Source organism: Schistocerca cancellata, chromosome 11, assembly GCF_023864275.1.
Source record: "Schistocerca cancellata isolate TAMUIC-IGC-003103 chromosome 11, iqSchCanc2.1, whole genome shotgun sequence".
Classification (NCBI taxonomy): domain Eukaryota; kingdom Metazoa; phylum Arthropoda; class Insecta; order Orthoptera; family Acrididae; genus Schistocerca; species Schistocerca cancellata.
The window spans coordinates 157,800,863-157,827,629 of NC_064636.1; the positions used below are offsets into that span (position 1 = coordinate 157,800,863).

The 26,767-nt window shown below is 37.8% G+C and overlaps 1 protein-coding gene and 1 long non-coding RNA gene across 4 annotated transcripts in view; one reads left to right on the plus strand and one right to left on the minus strand.

Moving 5' to 3' along the window:
* LOC126108872 (uncharacterized) overlaps window positions 1-21,579 on the minus strand; it is a 99,421-nt gene extending 77,842 nt beyond the window's left edge. The window contains exon 1 of the long non-coding RNA XR_007523644.1: window positions 21,509-21,579. This is a non-coding gene — a long non-coding RNA (uncharacterized LOC126108872). The remainder of the gene's footprint in view (window positions 1-21,508) is intronic.
* Window positions 21,580-21,699: 120 nt separating this feature from the next.
* The window catches only part of LOC126108792 (uncharacterized), a 110,415-nt gene continuing 105,347 nt past the window's right edge, over window positions 21,700-26,767 (plus strand). For all 3 annotated transcript variants that reach the window (XM_049914150.1, XM_049914151.1, XM_049914149.1), the window contains exons 1-2: window positions 21,700-21,841; window positions 23,208-23,296. In XM_049914150.1, the coding sequence (XP_049770107.1) occupies window positions 21,838-21,841; window positions 23,208-23,296 (93 nt within the window). In that variant the 5' untranslated portion in view covers window positions 21,700-21,837. The remainder of the gene's footprint in view (window positions 21,842-23,207; window positions 23,297-26,767) is intronic.

The window sequence follows — 26,767 nt, forward strand, 5'->3', positions numbered from 1 at the left end:
TACCAGGGAAGTCATTATGTCCAACATGCTGTTATAAGATATTTGTTATTAACAAAGAAAGGGATGGTGATGGTCTAGATAAAGAATTTTGTGACTTATGAGAGACTATAAAAAAGGATCAAGATTGTGAAATCCTATAGGTATTGCTTGCTAGTAAAATTAGAAAAAAGACCTTTCGTTTTGAATGTAAAAACTGAGAATGTGGCAATTACTGTCACAAAGAATTTTGAAGTTTGATTTCAAAAGAAAAGTTGCACTGAACCAGATTGAAGTTCTAAGAATTCTCTGATCAAATATGACAATTTGACAGAAAAGCTAAAAACTAAGAATTGTATTTCAGACAAAGAGGATAAAGTTAAGATTATCAGTTCACTACAAAATTCTTGGAGTCGAGCAAAAGTTAGTAATGAATTTAATGTGTCAAAATAATTGGTTAAATTAACACGGCAGTTAATAAAATACACAGAACTTTACCTGCATTACAAAATAAAAATGCATCTAATTCCATAGATGAAAACACGACTGAAAACGCTATTGCATTTTATGAATGAAGCAACAACAACTGTTTGATGGATGGCAAAAAAGGTTGTTTCTGTGAAAGAAAATGGTACTAAGGTTCAGATATAAAAAAAGGTTGATATTGTGTAATTTAAATTAACTATTCACTGAACTCAAAAAAGAACATTCTGAAATTAAAATCGGAAGGTCGAAATATTGAGTTGAGATCAAAATTATGTATTGTTGGAGGGGCATCTGGCACCCATTTTTGGGAACATTCATATTTTACTCTTTGATGTGTTATATGTATGGTAGTTTATGTTTTCTCCTTGATCTTAGTTATGTACAATGTTGAATAAATGGTCTCTAAAAATGTGTGTTCCTGGCAATATGGTGTATTGCGTATTTGATTAAAAGGTCAACTTTATAATCTCACAGAGGACTAATTAGAGTCAGTATCTAATAGGTTATGGGCCCAGGAGAGATTAGTGAACTTTTCATACCAAAGGAATAAACTGATAAATCAAGGTTGCTATCGTATTTTTTTGCTTAGAAACTTTCAAGACTTATTTGTTTAACTATCTGAATGTATTCAAGATGGCTTTGGGTGGACAATCACTGTTTAATTTTGAAAAGTTGACCAGTATGACAAACTACAACGACTGGAAATTCACGTTGGAAACATACCTGAAACATGAAGGACTATGGGAAACAATTTCTGGCACTGAGGAAGGTGAGAAGAATGTACAGAAAGTATTATCAAAATTATGTTTATCTGTAAATTCGTCTGTGTATCCAAAACTTCGTGAAGCAACGACTGCTAAAGAAACATGGCAAAATTTACAATTTGCATTTGAAAATAGGAGTTTATCTAGTTATACTGGGCTATTACAATGTTCAATGAATGTACGATTAGCGTCTGAGAAAAATATGGAGGCGTATTTGTCGAAAATTACATCACTTTCTCAACAAATTCGAAGCATTGATATTTGGCACGAAACTGGACGATGATTTCGTAGCTGCAATTACGCTAAGTGGACCCCCAGCAGATTTCCAACCCTTGATTATGGCAATTGAGAATTCGGGTGTCAAGATTACTAGTGATTTAGTAAGTCAGCGATTAATTCAAGAATCGACGAAACGTCAAATTGCATCCACAAATGAGACCACAGATTCGGCGCTGGTAGCTAGTAAGCAGAACAGTAAACATCAGAAGACGAATATCGAACGTGATGTTCGAAATATCAAGCCTTTTAAGTGTTATTGTCAGAAACCTGGCCACAAGGCGAATGGATGTAGAACAAAGAAGAAACCAAATAAATTTTCAAATTCTGCGAATGCAGTGAGTACTGAAAACGAAACTGTGTTAATGGCTCTAACTGCATCTTCGTATCATAATGATGACTAGTATGTGGATTCACGACACATGACGAACCAAAGAAACTCGTTCAACACTTTCCAATCGACCACAGCTGCTAAAGTGACAGTAGCAGATAATAGCAATCTTCAGGCTATTGGAGAAGGCGATGTTCATTTTCGAGTTACTTGTGACGACAAGAATAAACAGATAACTGTTAATGATGTTGCGTATGTTCCAAGCCTTGCATACAACCTACTGTCGGTTAGTCAGATGACAAGATGTGTATTGTGTGTATTGTTTGACAATGCGCAGTGCGGTGTATACAATATAAGTGATTTAATTCTTTCTGGAACACCAGTAGCAACAGCAACTCAAATAAATGGTATGAAGTGCACCATTACGCAAATGTTGAAGAAATTGACAGTTATGAATTGTGGCATGGAAGATTGGGACATTTGAATCGTGTAAGCATGCATTTATTAAAAAAAAAAAATGGCTGATGGACTGAACTGGTCTAACGTCAATTTAGATCCGTATATTCCCTGCATAAAAGGTAACAACCTTTTCCTAAAACATCAGGTAGAAGAGTAAAAGATCTACTTGACATTGTGCATTCTGATGTTTGTGAACCAATGAGCATGGCATAGTGGGGAGGATCACGATATCTTCTGACTTTTACGGATGACCTGTCAAGAAAATCTTTTGGTTATATGTTAAAATCAAGTGACACATTCATCGAATTCAAAGCACGAGTAGAAAATGAATCTGGTTGAAAAATCAAAATACTTCGAACAGACAATGAAAAAGAGTTCGTCAATCGGCGCATGAAGTTATTTTTAAAGACAAATGGAATTCCACATGAAACAACAACTCCTTTCACGCCAGAACAGAATGGTGTTGCAGAACGCTTAAATCGGACAATCACTGAAAAAGCAAGATCAATGTTAACAGATGCAGGTCTAAGTAGACAATTTTGGGCTGAACCTGTATAAACATAGCAATTTATTTGAAGAATCGATCTCCAACAAAAGCTGCTAAGAACGTCACTCCTGAGGAATTATGGAGTGGTGTCGTCGGATAAATTTGAGTCATTTACGAATCTTTGGACGTCGAGCATTTGTACATATACTAAAAGAAAAAAGGACGAAATTAGAAGACAAATCTAAGGAACTTATCTCTGTTGGATATTACAAAGATTCTAAAGCATATCGTCTGACTGATCCAAATTCACCAAAGACTATCGTGATGTGCAATTCATCGAAAACTCAAAGTGCACTTGTAGAAACAGTAATCCAAACAGTAACCCAATTGACGATAATCGTATAGACAGTCATCAACTAGCGCTAGCAACTAACATCACTGAAGGGGAAACTGAACTGACGCAATCTGCTGAAGTTGACAGAAATGCAGTTTATCTTGAATTAACACAAAGTGCCACTGGAAAACAGTAAATAGCAATGTACATAGTCGCACGGAAGTTGCATAGCCAGAAATGCAACCAGAAATTAGAAAATCATCATGTGAAAGAAAACCAAATACTAAATGTTTTAATGATGATTTTGCTTGTCTTCCTTGTATTTCTGAACCAAATTCGTATGAAGAAGCAATGAATTGTGGTGACTGTGAAAAATGGAAGGAAGCCTTAGATAATGAATATAAATCTTTACTTGAAAATGAAACATGGATTTTGACTGATTTACCAGCAGGCAGGAAGGAAATGAATTCGAAATGGGTGTTCAAGGTGAAAGGAATGTCAAATGGCGAAATTGAACGTTATAAGGCTCGTTTTGTAGCGAAAGGTTATTCCCAAATACTAGGAATAGACTTTGATGAAACGTTCTCGCCTGTTGTTCGTCATTCTTCACTTCGCATCCTGTTAGCTTTATCAGCTGAATTTGATCCTGACATTGAACATATGGATGTTCAAACTGCGTTCCTATATGGTGATCTCGATGAACAAGTTCATATTCGTCAACCTGAAGGCTACGTGAAGAAGGGGGAGGAGATGAAGGTTTGCAAGCTGACGAAGGCAATTTATGGTCTAAAACAGGCGTCACGTGTTTGGAATATGAAATTAGATGTGACATTACATAAAATGAACCTAAAGAAGTCAGAATATGATTCTTGCATTTACTTCAGAATTGAGATACAAAATATACTCATTATAGCTGTTTACATAAACGACTTGATCATTTTCTCTAATAGAAGTAATAGGTGGAAGAAAGACTTTAAGAAAGGACTAATGAATCAGTTTAAGAACTTTGGTGAACTTATTTGGTGTCTTGGCATGAGAATAAAATGTAACTGGAAACATGGGATGATTAGTATTGATCAAAGCAAATACGCAGCAAACATACTAGAAATTTGGTATGGAACATTGTAATCCGGTTGCAGATCCATTTGAACGCAAAAATGTGAAACTAAATTGACAGATGAGGAAAACCTTGTGTTACATCGCATTCTTTATCAGCAAGCCGTAGTATCACTACTGTATTTAGATCAAAGCACAAGACTGGACATTGCATATGCTGTGGGGGTTCTAAGTAGATTCAATTCTAATTATCAGAAAATCCACTGGGAAGCGGTCAAACGAATTATGCGACACATTAAAGGCACAGTCAATGTAGGAATAACTTTCCGAAAAAATGGAATAACTGAAACTGAAGGTTTGTGTGATGCAACAGCAGTTTCCTGGACTTCAAAACGGCAACAAACCGTCGCTCTATCAACTACAGAAGCTGAGTATATTGCTCTATCAGCAGCAGCGAAAGAATCGGTATACCTTCAAGGATTGCTTCGTGAATTGTGTGTTTCGCATAGTGAAAAACCAGTTAAGTGTATGCTGTGACAATAGAGGTGCCATTGCACTGAGTCACAATGGTGTGCATCATGCTCGAACAAAACACATTGACATGAGGCACCACTATATTCGTTATTTAATTAAAACCGGAAAATTCAGTGTGAAACCTGTAAGTACCGATGAGCAGAAAGCTGATTTTTTGACAAAGGCACTGCCTAAAGGTAAACTTTCAGAGTTCACGAATTGACATCTCGAGAACTTGTGGGGGTGTTGGGAAAATTCATATTTTACTCTTTGATGTGTTATATGTATGGTAGTTTATGTTTTCTCCTTGATCTTCGTTATGTACACCGTCTCTAAAAATGTGTGTTCCTGGCAATATGGTGTATTCCGTATTTGATTAAAAGGTCAACTTTATAATCTCACAGAGGGCTAATTAGAGTCAATATCTAATACCCATAATGTTTGAATTTATTTGTATCATCAGAATGCAAAGTTCATGATAGATGGCGCTAATCTTAAAGGGTTGACAATAAAGACTTTTTGGAAGTTCTCATTTGCAATATTAACTGTTACAATTGTATATGATCATGGGAAAATGTCAAGAGTGTCCAAGCAAACAAGCTTTCCTTGACGTGTATGAAGCATCAGAAGATGATTTGATGCCTGAAAATATACAATACAAACAATGGGTGATAAAGACAGAATGGAAATGGTGACAATTACAAAACCACACAAAGAGTTTTTTGGAGTGTTAACCAGCAAACCTTAAAAACCTGAATTACACCATTTTATTGCCAAAGTTCAGGACAAATTTCTGAAAGACAAAAAGCAAACCTTGGCAGCTGAGTGCTTACTTCTTGCCGGCTTTTCAGAAAACAATTCCTTTATTGTTCAAGATGAAGTACAAGAGTACAACTGGATAAACAAAGAACCCACAATTCATCCATTTGTGTTCTATTATAAATATCAAAATAAAATCACAGTTTTTGTGTCATAAGTGACTACCCTGAGCACAATGCTACAGCAGTGCATGCTTTTCAACTGCAATTAACAAACTAGATAAAACAGGACAGCACTTCCATAAACAAACTGATCTACTTCTCTGATGGTGCTGCAAGTCAATATGAAAACAAAACAAAAGAATTATTAACATCTCCTTTGCAGGAGAAGGACATGGATGTGATGCGGAACGGCACATTTCTGCATTATGCTTAAGGAAAAATGCATGTGATTGTGTCGGGGGTGCAACAAAACAAGCTGTCACAAAATCTAGTCTTCAGTAGACCTAAGAGAACCAAATCTTGACATCTCAAGAAATGTTTAAATTATGTAAAGCAGAGGTAAAAGATTCACCAATGTTTTTAAAATGTGAGGAAATACAAGAACTCTACACCAATATCTTGGAGGAAAGATTCAAAACTTGTCAGAAGATTAAAGGCACCTGATCTTTTCATTGTTTCATACTTCAGTCAAATAACTTGCTGAAGTGTAAGATCACATCAACATTCCGTGATAGTGAACTTCCCCAGTGTGGAAAAGCTGTACCACTGACACTTAAAAATAAGGACATAGTGGCATGGTTTTATGGTGAACAATGATGGATTGGTGAAGTTGTTAATACTGATTGTAAAAACCAATATGTGCATGTTTCATTTTACACCTACCAGGACAAAGGATCTTGTTTAACAAAGTTGAAAAGGATCTTGCCTGGACACCTGTTAAAAATGTACTGAAGAACATGTCTCCCCTGGAATTTACAACTGCGACTGGCTGAACTTTTAACCTAAAGCCCAAACTGAGTGAGGAAACTTATCTGTTGTTCAATGAACAACGTAGTAAAACCAAATAAGGTGAGAACAAGATCAATGTAATTAGCTGGCTCATTTTTTTTTAAGTGATCATAGATATGCTTAAATTATGTAACTGATATACTTTATCTGTTAGTCCAGATACTGCCGACAATAAGAAAAGTCTTTCCAACTCATATTGGTAATTTTTTTAGTAGCTTCCCATTGAGTCCCAAGGCTGAAATTTATACTGACGTTCTACATCATAAAGGTCTATTAAGAGTGTAATTTTCAGATTTTTAAATGGTCCCGCAACAAAGATACTGCTGGCCAGAGAATGAACAAATTCAAAAATCTTTATTATTTATTTATTTTAAAGTGAACTTTTTTAAGTTCTGACACTCCATAAAAAGTAACTACACTATGTAGTATAGCACCAAAAATATTAAGACCAACAAATTACTCCTTCTTTGGAGAAATACTGTTCAAAAATTTAGTTGTTTTTTAATTTGCAACCAATAAATCTGACCCATTAAAAATATATTAAGAAATACATTTAGTTAGATGACCATGGTTTTAATTTATAATCCAGTGTATGTTGAATTACATGCTTATTTGAAAGGTCTGGGGCAACTGCTTACTGTATAATTTTTTAAAAAACATGATGCTTCTAAATGCAAAAGAATGGTTGCAGCCCGAAACAAAATGAATGCTCTTTCTACATGATAACAAATTTAAAAAAATTTAGAGTCCACCAAACATGAGGAAATTCACCCACTGAATATCAGTTTCTTCTGAGATGGTCAAGCTACCAACGCTGGACCACTTGATATGGACTGACCCAAGAATTAATATCTTTAAGTACAGTGAAAGATTTTTTCCCAATACTACCATTAACTGGCGTATATATTATCAGAGTGAAAGGTACAAAGAGCAAATTAATTAAAAGGGAAACAAGAGCAACTATCAAAATTGGACCATTTACATTTACATGAATTTTATTAGTGGACTTAATATAAATATTCAGGTGTTTTATGGAGTAGATTGGTTGAAGAAGTACAAAGTGATTTTATATTTCCATGCATCATCAATGAAGTGCAATGTGGACAATCACCATGACGGAATACAATTTACATCACCACCTTAGTAAGTACTAAATATGTGAGGCTAAATCACATACATTTAGTAAATAATACAAAAGTAGTGGAGAAAGAAAATGTTAATCAGCTACAATAAACATCACTTACATTCATAAAAATTGTATACGAGTCTGATTTATTAACTAATATGTAAAAGGAAGCATTGTACCATGTTTTATGTACCCATGAGAAAATATTTCCAACAAACTAGGGGTCATAGGCAATCATATATGTAATTTTAAAATTAAGAATAAAGGACTATTTTTCTGCAAATCCTAACCAGTACTGATACGTTTAAAACCTTAAGCACAAGTAGATATTAATTAGATGACAGATAATGATATAGAATGTAGCATAAGTGCCTTCAACAATCCTTTACTGATAGTATGAAAGGTTACAGACAGGGTTCACCTCATGCTACATGCATGTACTTTCCATAGACATATAGAGACTGAGGGAGATATATCAGTGTATATCAATGAAATATTAGTACATTTTGAGGAAGCAAAGTACTTTAGCTTGATGGATTTGGCAATTGGCAGATGAGATTAAATGACAATTCAAAACCATACTCAGCATTTTTATATGATGGAATAAACTTTCAGTTTAAAGTATTAGCATTTGGGCTAAATATATTTGTTTCAGTATTTATACAAGCCTTAGGTCAAGCTCTTAGCAGTCAGTTACTGGAAGAACTTTCAATCTACGTCGATCTTTCAGCTGGTCGGTGATGACATAATCGAGGCACATGCCCTGCAATTAAAAAAATGATTTTACAGAAACTATTTGCTAAAAAAGTCATTTTTGCTTTACTTGCAGCTTTATATGTCAGGTTCATTATGAGGTGCCCAACATTTCATTACTGGTCATATTCGTTGTGATATTTATGTGGAAGTAAGACACAGCACGAAATTCGAAAAAGTTTGCAATGAAAAACTGGTGTCGCTATGACTTTGTGATCGGTGCATGTTACATAATATGTTGCTGTGTATTGAAATTCAGCTAACATATTGAATTTTTCTTTCAACTTGGTGGAGGTCTGTAGTTGTCACCAATCTCGAGAAAATTGATCTGACGTAGCATACTCATTTGTGGTCACACAGTGCCAGCAATAAAGCTAAGGTGATATATCCAGAACATTCCTCATATTTCATAAATGGTTTGAGATATCAAAATGAGAGTTTGACAAACGACAGCACACAAACAGGAGAGTATTTTGCCATACGGTTATTACGTAATTCTTCATTATCTACCATATTGTTCCACTAACTACAGACATTTCCAGTGAAGGAATGTTATTTTTAAGAGCCATCAACAGCTGGTAAAGCAAGAAATGCTATGGGCTTTGGAACAACATAAATGAACTCATTACATGTTTATTTCATACCGTGGATGTGCTTTTTGATAAAATGCTCACCTTAGTTTTCCCCAGTTCCTCTCTTGATAAATTTAATGAACCACTGTGTAAGGATTCTCTCACAACTGCGTCTGCACAACACGTTAGTGAGGTTAGACTGTGTAAACTCCGATGAGTTTTGGCAAAAGAAGCACATTTTAACACGGCAACAAGAGAAATGTGTAGGTTTTCCTCAAAATTTCCCATTCATGACACTTCTCTGAAAGTTACAAATGGTTAACAAACAAGGAGAAAATTAATCGTCGTATTTTCGGTGGAATTATTTTTGGATAATAACCACAGAAGAGGTGACAGATCTTTTTGAATAGGCACCATCCGAATGTGGGCATGAGGGGCCTCTCTTAATATTTACAAAATATGTGAGTGTAGGCTTCAGTTTAGAATGACACTTGCCCTCCAGCACTCAGTATTTACCCCTACAGTGCCTGCCCAGAGCCCCACCACCACTGATCTCCCCACACTTGCCCCATTGTCTGCGCATCTACCAGCTATGGTACTCTGCCTGCACCAGCCAAAACACAGTTCTTGAGTCACAACTGGCAGAATTTCAATAGTCCTATCTTCAGTCCTGGGTTTTCATCTTTGAATACCTGATACAGTTAATGCAGGTTTCCCAACACTAGTCATTTTTGTTTATGAACCCTCAAGCCCTGTTCATTAATAAAAATAAAATCATTCTTCCCAGGCAAACAGTGGCTTATTATGTCTCTGTTGTAGAATTCTATGACACCATTCAGAATTGTTCACTTAAGACACATTTAGGTCTTGGCTTGGGATTCTCTAAGATACCATATTTGTTTTGCTTTTCTCTCTAAATAGTTAGAGGATCCAAATTCATTTTCAATCCTTCGAAAGCTCCAACTTTTCAGAAGATGTGTCAGCATCTGCATCTTCTCACTGTCTGTGTTGCTGGTACTGAATTTCTCTTTCAATTGCTTTATCATTTCAGATTCAACATTTGTTTCATAATCTGCATTTTTTTTCCACTTCTCAATAACTCAGAACTTGCTCAAGGTTTTTCTGCACATATCTTTTCTTTTCCAGTCTGTTCTTTTTCACTGGGGATTTGCCAAGAGATACCTAACTATCATTTAATGCATCTAAAGCAACTTTTGGGGCTGCAGATGTGCGACTCATCTGAGGAGAAATACAGGTTTGTGGTTTCCACATGTTTCAATGTAGCTGGGTCAGCCACACACTTTTGTCCCTGAGTTAATTTTTTTCTACATTTACCACATATTTTGTAGTCTGTCATTATGCCACCAATCATCTGCATTTGCACTTTAAATACATTTTTCTTACATCTGCTGTGTCAATCTTCCATGAATGGGTTACAGCAATACATGATGATCTCAAACTCCATCTTCCTGGTAGATTTGTATAATTTCAAGACACAAGACCTTTTGCAGCAGCTATCTGTGTACATGTTGCAGGCACACTACCATCCAATATTTGTTAGGTTGTTAATGGCCGGCCTACATCGTTACCTTCCAGTGCATTGTTAGACCACCACCTTTTTAACAATAAACATGTTTTTCAGTGCTTTGTGTCATATTGTCAGAGTCTGAGTACAATTTATTTTGCATTAACAGCACATTCCTGTACATATTAATTTATATCTCCTAATCCCATTATCACCCTAACTTGACTTTTGACTGTTGTACAGTGTAACATGAAGAAGAAAATATATTATTTCATCAGTTTCAAAGGTGGCATGCTTTTCGATACTCAAGGGCAAAGGTCAAGGTCACTGACCTTACTTGTGTACATTCTTCAACAATGACAATCTTGCATACCATTGAAAAACTTGTTTCAAGACCTTTCCAAAATTACCTGGTTCACTGTTGTGTCTTTATTAGAATGGAAATTTCAGCCGTTTTTGTCATGAGTACTTGTCGAATTATCTGCACATTTTTAGAGCTTCAAGTGGCCATTACTCCTGTCTTACTTGTGCTAAAATTCGGTAGTTTGTTATTTTTCACTCTCTAGTCATGTGCAACGGACACACCAAATTTCATGAATATCAAAATGGGTCAGGTTGAAAATTGTACTTTTCTGTGTTCATCAAACATGGAATGACTCGTTTTCATCTTTTTTTCCTTTTAATCCTTTTCTTTTCATCTTTTGTATGAAGCAGAAAACTATGACTATAATCACGATACTAAGGACTTATAATAGGAGAGCAGGTTATATAATAACCATTTTGATTTTTCCAGCATAATTATTCATAGTTTTCTTGTACGGTTGCCTACTAGACTCAAAAACCATCATGACAATGTATCTAATTGACTGCCATTTCATATGAGACGCTACTTCTCAATAATTATGTGCCTCGCTACTTAGTTTTCATCACTGGCACCACAGCACGTACACCATGCATTAGGGGCAGTATTGATGTGCCTGGTACATATGTCACACCATATTTCGATCTACATGACATTGCTGTCTCCAAAAACAGTATCAATCAATAGCTCACAGAGTAAATTTTATACATGAGCTATCTCATCTACCTTTTTTCAATTACTCTTTAAGTAACATGGGGTCAAATTTCTGACACTACTCTGTTTGTTTTAGTGTAACTCAAACCATGTGTACAAAATAAGATTCATTCTGTACAGAATGTGAACATTTCAGAAGTAATTTTCTGTTAATCAGGAATGTAACAAAACAAATCTGTAAGCATGCAAAACTCTGAAACCCTTAACATGGGATTATAAAAGAAAGAAGTTATTTTGAAATAACAAATGAATGGAGAGGTGAAACAATCAGTAATAGGGTAAAAGGAACTACTACTATCAATAAGTAAGATATTGTAACAGAGTATTGCACACAATGAAGTAGAGAGGTATATATGTAAAATAAGTTACAAATGTAAGACAGGACTCAAGATAAGACAAAAAATACAACATTATAACAAGGTTTATGGTACATTAATAAATAATCTAGAGAAAATTTATAATTTGTAGAAAATAAACTTTTTCTCGCTTGCATTGAAATTTCAACACAAAACTTTCCAAGAAGAGACTTAACTCTGTCAAAATTTTGGGCCTGGTACTATTTTCATATTAACCACAACAGAGCAGAAAGTAAAAAAGAAGTCCATAAATGGAAAAAAAAATTGTTAAGATTTGAGTGTGATGCTATGTCATCACTAAAAGCAAGCACAGTATAAGTGCTATCTTACGTCAATTTCGCCTCAACTTTCCAAAGTATCTAAAGACTCAAGAGTTATACTCTAATATACACTCCTGGAAATTGAAATAAGAACACCGTGAATTCATTGTCCCAGGAAGGGGAAACTTTATTGACACATTCCTGGGGTCAGATACATCACATGATCACACTGACAGAACCACAGGCACATAGACACAGGCAACAGAGCATGCACAATGTCGGCACTAGTACAGTGTATATCCACCTTTCGCAGCAATGCAGGCTGCTATTCTCCCATGGAGACGATCGTAAAGATGCTGGATGTAGTCCTGTGGAACGGCTTGCCATGCCATTTCCACCTGGCGCCTCAGTTGGACCAGCGTTCGTGCTGGACGTGCAGACCGCGTGAGACGACGCTTCATCCAGTCCCAAACATGCTCAATGGGGGACAGATCCGGAGATCTTGCTGGCCAGGGTAGTTGACTTACACCTTCTAGAGCACGTTGGGTGGCACGGGATACATGCGGACGTGCATTGTCCTGTTGGAACAGCAAGTTCCCTTGCCGGTCTAGGAATGGTAGAACGATGGGTTCAATGACGGTTTGGATGTACCGTGCACTATTCAGTGTCCCCTCGACGATCACCAGTGGTGTACGGCCAGTGTAGGAGATCGCTCCCCACACCATGATGCCGAGTGTTGGCCCTGTGTGCCTTGGTCGTATGCAGTCCTGATTGTGGCGCTCACCTGCACGGCACCAAACACGCATACAACCATCATTGGCACCAAGACAGAAGCGACTCTCATCGCTGAAGACGACACGTCTCCATTCGTCCCTCCATTCACGCCTGTCGCGACACCACTGGAGGCGGGCTGCACGATGTTGGGGCGTGAGCGGAAGACGGCCTAACGGTGTGCGGGACCGTAGCCCAGCTTCATGGAGACGGTTGCGAATGGTCCTCGCCGATACCCCAGGAGCAACAGTGTCCCTAATTTGCTGGGAAGTGGCGGTGCGGTCCCCTACGGCACTGCGTAGGATCCTACGGTCTTGGCGTGCATCCGTGCGTCGCTGCGGTCCGGTCCCAGGTCGACGGGCACGTGCACCTTCCGCCGACCACTGGCGACAACATCGATGTACTGTGGAGACCTCACGCCCCACGTGTTGAGCAATTCGGCGGTACGTCCACCCGGCCTCCCGCATGCCCACTATACGCCCTAGCTCAAAGTCCGTCAACTGCACATACGGTTCACGTCCACGCTGTCGCGGCATGCTACCAGTGTTAAAGACTGCGATGGAGCTCCGTATGCCACGGCAAACTGGCTGACACTGACGGCGGCGGTGCACAAATGCTGCGCAGCTAGCGCCATTCGATGGCCAACACCGCGGTTCCTGGTGTGTCCGCTGTGCCGCGCGTGTGATCATTGCTTGTACAGCCCTCTCGCAGTGTCCGGAGCAAGTATGGTGGGTCTGACACACCGGTGTCAATGTGTTCTTTTTTCCATTTCCAGGGGTGTGGAATGGGTAATGCTGAATATATAAAATTGACTTAGGAAACTCGGGGAATAGCCTCAGACCACAGGGCACATACAGCTACTTCTGCATTTGATCACTTGGGCCTTAGAATCAAAAAAGTTTCTACAACTTCTTACACAGTGACAATAAACTGCAGAACTCTGGGATCATGATCTACATTAGTGGAGTTGCAAGAGGAGTTAATTAGGACCAAGTAAGATGTAAAAAGGTTATCAGAAGCGTTGAAAAAATCCAGACCAAATGGAATTAAAATCAGGCCATATGTTTTATTACAGATGAAAAGAGTGGGAGTAAATACAAGTGTAGGCTTTGTAGTAAATAAGAAAATTGAAAATACTACAGGTATTAAAGGAAACTCAAATATTATATTAAAACTGGTTTTACAAATAAACAAGAGATATACTGTGGCAACCGCTTGAACCTATGGACTAACACTCAAATTCTGTTGAGGTACAACACCTCTAAAATATTTACAGTTATTTCAAGCAGAATAACCTCCTCCAAACCAACAAGCACGAATTCTGAAAACCTCCAACACACAACACCCACCCTACAATTTTTGTATTTATTTATTTGTTTTACTCCACGTACCATCCTCAAAGACAAAGATTGAGGGAATAAGGTAGATGGTATATTTCCTGATTTATAAAAACAATTCAGCTTAATACCGCGCCAATGTTTATTAACAAAAGTATGGTGATATGGGTATCAAACAACATAGGTTCCCTTGGTTGATGTTTTCTAGGTAAACAGGGTACAACATGTTTTATCTTAGACTGAGACTCTTCAGCAGAATTACTTCCTGGTGTACACCACAACAGTATTTCTTATCCACTGTGTCATGACACATTTGTGTGTCGCAAATAAATGTCAGGCACGTCACGAAATTTTTAAGTTCCTGCTCAAAATAATAAGTTTCTTTTATTGTGTGCCTTATATTTCTGTTGAAAAGTTCCTATATAACAGTCTTGCATAATGAATTTGTAAAATTTGCATTTCATATTCACCCATAATTAAAAAAATGTATTGTAGGTACTTTTAAGTGTTTGCCTTTTTGCATCTAGTAAAAAAAATCAAACATATGGGTGTCATCAAAGTTTATAACAATCAACATATATAAATTCCTGGGTGTAAAAACTTGTAAGTATATGAAATTGAATGACCACAAAGGCTCAGTTGAAGGTAAACCAATTGGCAGATTTCAGTCCATTGACAGAATACTGGGAAAGTGCAAGCAATCTACAGAGGAGGCCACTTACAAGACAGTCATGCATAACATCTTAGAACATTGCTTAGATCTGTGTGGGACTCATGCTACATAGGATAAAAAGGGAAAACTGAACATACAAATTAAGAAAGGCACACTTTTGTGTGACCTACAGGACAGCACCTCAGAAACGTTGAGACACCTGAAGTGGCAGACTCCAGAAGGCAGCTGCAATTTATCTCATTAAATCCTCTTTAACAAATTTCCAGAAACACTGTTACATGAAGACTCCAAAGATACTTTCAACTCCCTACATTTCACTTCCATAGGACCCATGAACATAAAATCAGACTAATTACAGCATGCACCAAGCCATTTAAACAGTCACTTTCATACTCAGTGCATGTGAGATGAAATAAATGATCCAGCAGACAACAAGAGGATTTGCACAAACTAAGGCACATAAAGGTGAAACTCATCAACATGCTAAAAGCAGAAACAGAAGAAATCGAAACAAGAAGCCTACAGATGCAGACGACGAATGAAGTGCTGGCCACAATGCACCATATCAGCAGGATAATTGCAAAAACAAGACAAAAAAGAAATTAAGGAACTCCAAATAGAACTACAACAGCAACATCAGAAATCCTGGAGCAGGTACATAAATACCTCAGCCAACTGTTTGAGACAGAGGAATAGAGCGACGTCACAACAGATGTCCTCATATACATCTTGCACGTCATTCTGATGGACAAAGACAAATTGAACCTGGAAAGAAGTACGGAAAAAGATGATGTTCATACCACCGTTAAATCCAGTACATCTAGAAAATCAACAGGATGGATGGGATTCTCACTGAATTCTACCATACATACTGGGATATCGTCAGGTGGTCAAAAAATACCAGAAAACTTCAAAACGTAACACACTATCTTAATGCTGAAGAAAGCAGCATTGTGAAAAATAGAGGATTACAGACCTATCACACTGACTACAATATAGCAGCACAATGCATGACAGACAAATTAAAAGTGCTGATGAAGAAAATGATACACCCTCACCAGACATGCGCCATGCCCAGAAGGGCCACTTATTAGGCTTTAGCCAAATATAGAGAAGTCATAGGCATTACAGCAGTAAACAAATCCGATGCTACGATTGTGCCGGTGGACTTTGGTAAGGCCTTCACTAGAGTGAACCACTGTTATCCTTACAAGACTCTAGAAAAACTATGCCTGAATAATAATGAATATACTTAAGAGCACCACCTCCAGGCCATAAATAAACAGCCGTAACACAAAACTAATGGAAGTTCAGAGGTCGGTGAGACAAGGTTGCCCACTCTCAGTGGCATTATTTGCCATGGCCCTGGATCCACTTCAGCAGAAGACCAACACCATCACCGGAATCAAGTTGCCCGGCACTACAGCGAAATGTAAAGCTTACACTGACAACATAGGATCCTTCATAGAGACAAGACAGACTTTCCAAGAATACAATAAGCCCTCCAAAATTTTGAAGAAGCGGCAGGGTAAAAAATAAATCCACACAAAACGGCACTCGTATGAATCGGAAACCAGAAACTTAACAAAGGGAGCACATGGTACTTGAGACACACAAATGCCAGTGAAAACGTCAGCCCAATACTGGCAATCAGCTCTACACAAAATAAGGGAAATTGCAAGATCAAACGGAAACAGACTGATGAACTTATTCCAGAACGCAAGTCTCATCAGCGAACTACTCTCAAAAGTGTGGTTTCTGGCTGTCAAACCTCCTACTGCTACCAACCAGCACTTCCAAGATCAGCAAAATTGTAATGTCCTTCTTCTATGCCCAGGCAGTATTCTTCACTTCGTCGAGATACGTGAAAGGGAGGCGACACAGAACTGTCTGCTATTGCAGTCAATATTTGTTGATAATGTCTGCTCTTGGCACTTATGTGAGTCTGTAGTTGGGGTTACAAAATCAAATCTCTTTAGCAAGCAAGCTTAGATTCAAATTATTACTATCAGCTAGTTGCGTTGTTCAGTGTTTGCCACCAAAGTTGATCATTAACAGATACTAGGTGGTCAATTCACATTTCAAAATGAATTGATATCTTTGATTGGCATAGCACATGTACAATGAATTCCTTCAAAAGACACAGGCTTCAGTTAACACAGCATGATGTTTTGTCCATTGAAAATTATTCCCTTTAATATTAATGTGGAATTCATCGTCATCATCATCATCATCATCATCATCCTCATCATTATTCTTATTGTCCAGGGATAATCCTACATGGTTCACTTCTTGTGATGTTTGGTTCAAAATTGTAGGACACTACAGTAACTCGGTTTCTATTAACAGTGTTTCTTTGATATGATTCACTACTATGAATGCCCACACTTGTTTCTGTCGCATGACACAGCACAAAACTGACCAACTGAGCTGTATACAAAATAACAATTTCAGAGCCTACCCTCCGAATAAATTTCTGTGGCCAATCACTGTCTTGTCTGCCCTTTGTCCTTAAACTGTTGTTGTTGAGTACTCTCTTCATGTTCTGCCGCTCACCAGGTACTGTTGATGAGTTTGAGCACAGCTTGTGGGTTTTCCTTGAGCGATATTGATGACTTAACTCAAGCCATCCTGCTGTCCCCTGACCACTAATGACAAGTATAATTGTGCAACTTCGCAGGCAGCTGTGTACTGTTCATGAATTTTAGTGCACAATAGATCTTTGAACCATTTTTAAGCAGTTTCTCACAGTTCTGGCTGCTAAGTTGGTAGTAGTACTGTGTTTACTATGATCTTATTTCACTGCATTCAATTTTACTTCATCTTACTGTTCATCAAGATAAGAATAAAAATGTTTGGGATTACAGAAATGTCTGATACCACTCCGTATGCCTTGTCCAATAACGTCACCAATATGGCAGACAGAACCATTCACAACGTCTCCAGTATGGCGCCTATGACATTATGTAAACGCGATTACAAACACAAAATTATACAAAAAAAGAACACACACATCTTAATCTATAAATATAATCAAAGTAACAGGACGAGCGTGGGAAATTGAAGGTTTTTGGGTGGGGACAAACTAAATACAAACACCTACAAACACCTACAAACACACACCACGATCCCAAACCAAACACGACAATGACACAAAACCAATCAAAATTTCCCCAATTCCACTACACTCACAATATTCACAGGTATGTGTCACTTCCTTTCACCTACATAGCTCAACAGCAATTGCCATTACCACAAAAGAAAAACTGACAGCTCAAAACATAACAACACTGCGACTACCCATACCATCAAAAATTGGAATCTGACACTTCACTTGACCTATATAGGTCAATCGCAGCTCACGATACCAAAACACATAGCTACGACACCTCATTGGAATTGGTCACTTCCCTTGACCTATATACACCAGCAGCAGCTCACGATACCAAAATACCTACGAAGACAAATTGGATCCGGACACTTCCCTTGACCTCCTACATTGGTCAACAGCAGCACAAGATACCAAAACACAGCTACGATGACAAATTAGAATCGGACACTTGGTCTTGACAAATGTAACTCAAATAAACTGGCGATACCAAAAAAATTGAAACAGAGTGCTTCCCCTAAGATACATAAATCAACCACAAGTGCCAATACCAAAACACCAGTAACCAACACATGCAGTAAATAACACCGACCCAACAACACACAAATACCCCACCAATCATCATAATATACGAACAATAGATAAAAAAACGGCTACTTACCACAAAAAAGTTCCAGCCTTACATACTAGGTCAGCCACCCCAAACAGCCCAACAGCCCACCCCCGACACACACACATCCAAAACAACCCCCCCCCCCCTGCCCTGCAACCTTCACCCAATTAAACTTAGAAAACATATCCATACCTAACAAAAGAAGCCACAAATTAAATTAAATGACTTACCACACGACAAACAGCAAACGACACCACAATAACATAAACACAACACAAACTTAACTCTTAACTCACTGAAACCAATTACTGTTGTTCTATAAGAGTCACGACCAATAAATGCACACTTGAAGCAGCGATACCCAAATGAACCCAATACACTACATAATACGCGGACCATACACACACCACTTGAGGACACCACCAACCGCAACAAGACGACATCTACAAACACAACACACTCAAACTAAAGTCCGCGTTGTCATGACGTCACACACCACAACATCCTTACGTCACGGGTCAAAACTAATAGGTGGAATTTGATGCCTCCATTGATCCAAATGTTTATATTTTCAACCCTTTTATTGAGGAAGAAATTGTGAAGATTCGGCATGACAGTGGGGATGAATTATTCAATGTTGATATAAGTGGTAACTCCTTCACAGATTCTGACAGTGAGAGTCTTGAAGTCGTGTACCTCAATAAGTGTAACACACAGTCTTGTGTCAACAAGATGTAATTGATAGTCTGTCTGAGGAAGAAAGGGTGGTGACAAATTTGACTAGAAGAAAAATCATTTTAGTCCACTTAATCGCGCATTTGAAGACTTGTCCTGAGGATACAGCAGTCAGCCATGGAATGATCCAAGCACTCTGTCATTCTTCATGTTACTTTTGAGAGAAGCTACTGTACTGACTAATACACAAACAGGAGGTCTGAAGTCCCTTGATGTCTGTTTTACATGTGTGAAGTGCACAGGAGGGAAAGTACCGCATACACTCTATGAAACAGACAAAAATTATAAATGATCATCTGTTGATGGTATTGAAATATTCATAAATTAATAAAGATATTTCATACACCTGTATTTCATTACTTTGCATATTTTATTGCACGATTGGCTTAAAACAGACCATTTTCTTTCATTTCATGAACGGATGGATTTATAGTAACCTTGAGGTGTATGAGTCTGAGCTTTATCTTTCATAATGATAGAAGCTGAAGAAATTAATTAAAATTTGTATTACAGCTATGACTTGAACCTTTCTTTTTAACTTTATTCAATTGACTGTATACATACAAATGGAGCACATTAATAAGAAATGACACATTATATTTAATTTCAGATTTTCTTTTTAAAAATTTCTCCTTTATTTCATTTTTGTTGACTATCTCTTCAGTGTTTGGAGTTCATTTTGTTTTTACACTTAGGATATTTTTCCACGTGTGTGTTTCTGTAATGTTTTCAGTCTTTTTGTGCAGTTCTTGAGTTAGGTTTTTTGACTACTTTCTTCATGTCAGCAAATAAACAGTTTTATGTTACCAGTGTAGGTCGGGTCAGTGACAGAGAGTTGTGACTCCCCCCTGCACATCTAGTACTGCAGAGCCTCCCCCCAGGCACCCTATCCCCAACGCACCTCAAGGTGGAATTCTGGAGTCTGTTGACTGTGGCCAACAAAGCTTCAAGCTGCGTTTGGACTGTGGCCAACTCCTCCTGCATCTGCACACAACAGACAGACCCTATCCATCTGGCTAATATGCGATTTACTATAAGAAACTTAAGGAAACCTACTGCCACCCAAGGTAAACAACTACACTCTAGTTGGCAGAAAGGGCACTCAACAATGAAAAACAATAAAAATCTATGGTAGAAGCTAGATCTGGTGCTTATTTTGCTGCTAGGGGCTATCAGGTAAATACTACAGGAAAAAACAGTGACCTACAGTAAACTGCTAGGGGCTATCTAGTGAATATTATTTAAAAAATTAAACAGTAACCAACGGTGAGATACACCTACTGATAATTCCTCGCATTTACAGTGTAAACAAACGTTTACGTACACGCGAAAATGACCTAATAAAACTATAAAAACAGCTGCATTCACTGTATAGAGTCTAAATGACACAAATAAACGTAAATACTGAGTATTGTACACTGACAGATGCAGGTACAAAACGAAACCATTAGCTAACAATAAGAGTTCTGAATGTAAAGCACAAATACAAACTCTACTTTATAGGAACCGATGGGCTTACAGTACACGATCACTAATGTCCACAACAGCTAAGGAATTTAAGCAGACGGCGAGGTGGCTATTGGCTTTCTGCTACCTAAACCGTATGTAAGAACTTACCACGTATTTTACGTTTGCTTAACTGTTAACGGTCGCAGGTTGCGCTGGTCAAACGTATGCAAGAGAGCTTAGAATTCACTGTCAGTATGACCTTTCCCAATAAAACGTGTAAAAACTGCTACCTTCAATGTAACGAAGCTAAATGACACTAATAAACGTGAATACTGAGTATTCAACACTAACTTAAACTGATTAACCTTCGTATTTATAATGTAAACAAACGTTTACGTACAGGCGAAAAATGACCTAATAAAACGCATAAAAACTGGTATCTTGAATATATCGAGTCTAAATGACACTAATAAACTTAAATACTGAGTACTGTGCACTGACTTAATTGATAATGCCGCGCATTTAACAATGTAATTTAAGGATGTAAACAAACGTTTGCGTACACGCGAAACTGTCCTTAACAGAAACTTCGCTTTTCCTATTCAGACGCAAAAAAAACTAAAACCTTCAATTTATCAAGTCTATCTGAAACTAATCCACGTAAAAACTATAGAAGATACGGCAAAAACAATTAATTACATACCTCGTAACACTCTCTGAAGAAGACGTAAAATTCTGCTGTAAGCTGGTGTCCCAACGAGCAACAACATGGAGTGCCCCCTCCAGCGCATGTCGGATTCACGCTAGTATTGAATCTGAATGCATCTGCTGGTTTTGCGATACTGTCACGGTGTCACCCTTCGTGTACTGTGTAGTCAGCAGCAACCTCGCGGTGTTGTGGAAATTTGTGTGTGACATTCTGCAGGTAATTTATAAGCGTTTATAAACAGCAAGCAGGAATAAGTGAAGAAATGTGTTTCGGAAGTAAATTAACATGGTACTTAATTTGTATCACAGTAACACTTGAGTTTGATGAGTGAGTGTAATAGTTCGCGAATATCTTGTGATGACTGATGTTTGAGACTGCTGTCGTTTTTATGTTTTAATTTTTAATAGGTACATAAGGATGAGATTTTATTCTGTATTTAATTGTGATCACATCACCTAGTGTGCTTTGTGATGGTGTGTGAATGTTGTAATTTTTCAGGTTATGTTCATAACAACTAAATACCCGAGTTGTTAGTGCTTGTTTTTGGCCTGTCCGGTTAAATCGCTACGTGTATCTTCGTAAAAGAAACGGCTGAGAGTGTAACGTGTTGTCAGGAGCAGTTCGTCATTGCAGTGATCTCCTTCATGTACTTCGTGACTAACGATAAAAGGCGGACAGTGAAATTCAAACATTCGCTACCTTAGTACGGTTATGTTGACTTACTTAGCAGTAATAATGATTGTGATGATAATTTTCTGTGATGTGATGTAGACATATAGCGGCTCCAGATTGTAGGGCTAATGTAAGCACTATTTCAAGTGCCCACAGTTTCTACATCATTCGCATGAAAGGAAATGCTGTAATTCTGTCGCATTTTGTTAGTTTTCACTGTGCTTTGATTACTCGTGTCGTCAGTATTCGTCTAATCATGTGTTAATACCAGTTTGTTGTAGTGTGTGGGTTTTAATGGAGTTCTGTATTACAGTATTGTAACATTATTTACGAACTGGTGAAATACAAGGTACAGATTAACTGTAATTTGTCTAACATAAAGCATTACACGTCATCGAAACTCAATAGATCATTCATCATCGTTACAGTCAGTATGAAGTCATTTCAGTAAATCAGTTTTGAAAGAAAATACTAACCAACGTTTAATCTTGATGGTAATCAAGAATGAGAACTTCCGCGTTGCAGTGTGCTGTCTACGGTACAGGTATATGGTTATCTTTAATAGCAGGTACAGATTCTAAAATGATGATGCTTACTGTAAATTGAGCATACATCCATGAAAGAATACAGATAAAGGAAGTTTCGAGATAGTGCCTATGTTGGAAATGCATATTCACTGATAAACAATCCGTACATCCGGATTTTCATCATGTCCCTATCACACTGAAATTAACACAATGAACCAAGTGTAGAATGAAATATTTGGTGTTATTAAGTAATATTGCTGCAATCTATTGACTGCTTTGATTGTTTGTTAACGCTGAAGTTATTTTACGATTGTTCACTTTTCGTGACCTGAGAAATGTAAATGAGTTTATATCACTGAGCACACTTTTCCTCAGCCACTTTGAATCTGTTTCCTGTGTAATCACCCATTTACTGCACGCAATAGATGAGTGAAAATACTGCCTTTGAGCTATACCTCATGTACATTTCTTATCTGATTGCTTTTTCTTTTCAGACTGTAGAACTGAAGCCATGGACCAGGAGCCAACTATGTGGATAAAAAAAGAGGGAACAGATGAAGTACAAACTGAGTTATGCTTCATGGTAAGTGGCTTACTTGTATTTCTTAAGTGTTTCATTAATTTCTGTGTCCAGTATGATGTGTGAATACATCCAATTGATGTCATACAGTTGGAAACATGAATAATTTTGTTTACTAAACTGATGAACTTTGTCTTAAATATGACATTTTGCACAGTACATTGAAATAAGCCTCGTATTAAACCTCACATAGAACTGAGCAAGAGTTTTAATTTAATGTTTAGTAAACATGGAAAACTTTTTTAATGCACAACCCAATTATACTGATAAACTGGTTGCCATGAAGTGGGTATATTCTGCTCTGATACACTTCTTTCAAATGACAACCTTAATGTGCAACTTAAGAATAAATATGACTATAGTGAATCTTAGCAGTGCCATTAAATTTATAAATGGTATGGCTGCAGTTAATGCATTATTGCAGTGTATTGTGGTATGGAATGAGAATTTTAATTTATTTATTGATAATGTAAAATAAATTATTTATAAATAATTTTGAAGTGACACTCGCATGGTCACTAATCTGAGAAGTAGATTTTGTTTACTTTGTATATGTGAACAATATGTAAGTGGAACTGTCAGCAGCAAAGTTAAATTTCAGACAAATATTACATGGAAGCATAAATTGTTACACAGCAGAATGAATTTGTATGTTGGCAGCAAAGTTTTGATGGAGCCATGGGGTTACACATCAAATGTTGACAGGTTTGTTCATAACCACTTTCTGCATTTGCTGCACATTGTTATGCATATTGTTTGTGAAACTGGCACAATGTTAAAAGTTGCTGGTGTAAATAATCTTACATATACATGTCACTTAAAATCTGATGCAGTGCAACCGTTTGTAGGATATTCACCTATCAGCAGCAAAAAACTTCACTTGGTGCCACTAGTATTTATATCCTGCCAACCAGAATTGAGGGTACTGACACAATCTCACAAACTACTTGTGTACTGTCTGTGCTGAACAAGTGTGCTTCAACATCCATCTTAGGTGCAACTGCAAAAGTACTGTGATAGCATTACCGCAGTATTTGCGTTTGAATATATTTGAGTGCTTCATTATAGTTCATACGACCTATGTGATCAGCTTGAATTCATTTGACATGCAGTATCACAACACTAATCCTAAACCATCACTTTGAGGAAACAGTAGGAAAGTAAATACACTAAATTTTATGAAATACAGTAAAAGAGTGGTTAGACCCAACATAGTTCAGTCTTTGGCTTTCACTGCTGACGTAGTAATGGTTTGGCATACAGAATGATATGTGTGCACAACACACGTCATGTAAATGAAAAGCAATTTGAAGAGTCATTGACCTTGGACCTAAACTGGAGAACTATTCAAAGGCTACAAGGTTAAAATGTGGTGCTAGACCCACTCCCCCCTTGAAATATTGGTTGTGGTGGGCGTCTGATTCATAGTGCATCTCAAGGCCTAGCCTATGTTCAAAGGTGGCAGTGTGGCTGTGAGCTGACCAAGCCTAGATATGTGAAAGCCAAGTAACGGATGTGGTAACAAATTGACCAGTAGCACAGCCTAATGTTTACCAAAAAATCCAAATGGTGCCTAGAATGTAACTTTTACGTACAAGAAGACTTCTCTTACATTGTGTGCTGTGTTAGTGGGACTGAACTTCCTATGACCTTAAGAGATGCATGTAGACATTATATTAATTGAAAGCCACCTTCTTTGCCAAATTAACTAAACGTTAATTTTTAATTGGTATATATTTTGGGCATGAGCACATGCAGGAGTAATGACACAAAATTTTTATTCAGAAATTATTGAAGCATTTTAATTAAAAGAATCTTAACATTTAACGTATTTATTCTTCATGTTTGTATATTTATTTCAAACACAGTCACCGTGGCACAGAACACCTTTCTCCCAGTAAGATACCAGGTTGTTGGTGTCGTCACTGTAGAATGCTTGACTTCGTTGGCAGACCCACAGCCTCACCTACGCTCACACTAATTCATCACTATCAAAGTTGAGTTCCTGAAGGTGTTCTTTAGGTTTTGCAAACAGTCGAAAATTCTTTGGCTCAAACTGGGCCAGTATGGAGGATGATCAATAATAATGAATCAAAGGTGTCAGACTGTTGCAGGTGCAAAAAAAAAAGTTGTGTATGGTCATGCTGAAGGAGAGGGTGCTCCACATGTGGATGAAGTATTTGAATTGGTGCTCTGTTGTCTGAGAGTTTTCTCACATGCTGACACAGTTAAATAACACACACACACACCCATGTTACACCCTGCAGTTCAGAACTCTTCAGCAGGAGGGTGCTGCATATTGTGTCAGCAAAGTGGTAACATCAACGTGTCGACAGAAGCGTCTGATCCCACATGTCGGCTTTGACCCGTGACGTAAGGGTGTTGTCGTGTGTGACGTCATGATGGCGCGGAGTTTGGTTTGTGAGTGTGGCGTGTTTGTAGATGTCATTGTGTTGTGGTTTATTGTGCTCTCTGGTGGTACGTTCAGGGTTTTCGTTTGTGTGGTGTAATGGGCTCAGGTTGCTTTTGCTCATTATCCAGAATTGTTCGAGTGTTGGCTGTGTTTCTAGTGGACTTCATTTCAGTGAGTTAACGATTTTGTGTGAAGGTTAATTTAGTGTTGTTTGCTGTACATCGTGTGGTAATTTTAGTAAAATTAATCGGTTGTTTTTTTGTTCAGGTATGGATACGACGGATAAATTTGACAGTTGAGCTATATAGGCCAAGGGAAGTGTCTGATTCCAGATGATGAGGATTTTTTTGGGGGAGTTTTGTGATGTCGGTTTGTTTCGTCGTTTTGTGTGGTTTTGTATGTGGGTGGGTGTCTAAATTTGTTTATATTTAGTTTGCCCCCACCCAAAAACACCCCATTTCCCACGCTTGTCCCGTTAGTGTCATTAGGCTATTTCTGAAAAGTGTGTGTGTTTGTTTTTCGATGTATTTTCGTGTTTGTAATGTGTACGTACTGATTTTATATGCGCCATATTGGAATCGTGGTTTATGGTCATGTCCGCCATATTTGTAATGTCATGTGGGTCAAAGCAGACGAGCGGGATCGGACACTTCCGTATTTCCACATCAACAGTGTAATATGCATGACAACTGATATTAAGAACAGAATCAAAATTTTGGAGGCATTATTTTCTGGTACACCCTTGTAATAAATTGATGCATTTTACAATTGCCTCAAATGTTGCAGAATGGTTCCCTTGGCATTGCCCAGCATCCAGGTGGAAGTCATAATACTAAATCCATATGCACAGCAGCCAAAACGTTATGATCACTGATCTACTATCAGTATAAACTCATCCAGGCAATAGCACCTCACCTTGTCTTCTAGTCAGACACATGCACGTTGCATGGAGTATCAGTGAGAATATTGTCTTGTTGTAAAATAGGGAATGCACACAATCTGAGTTTGACCAAGAGCAGATTTTGATGGCCTGAAGGCTCGGTATGAGCATTTTGGAAGCT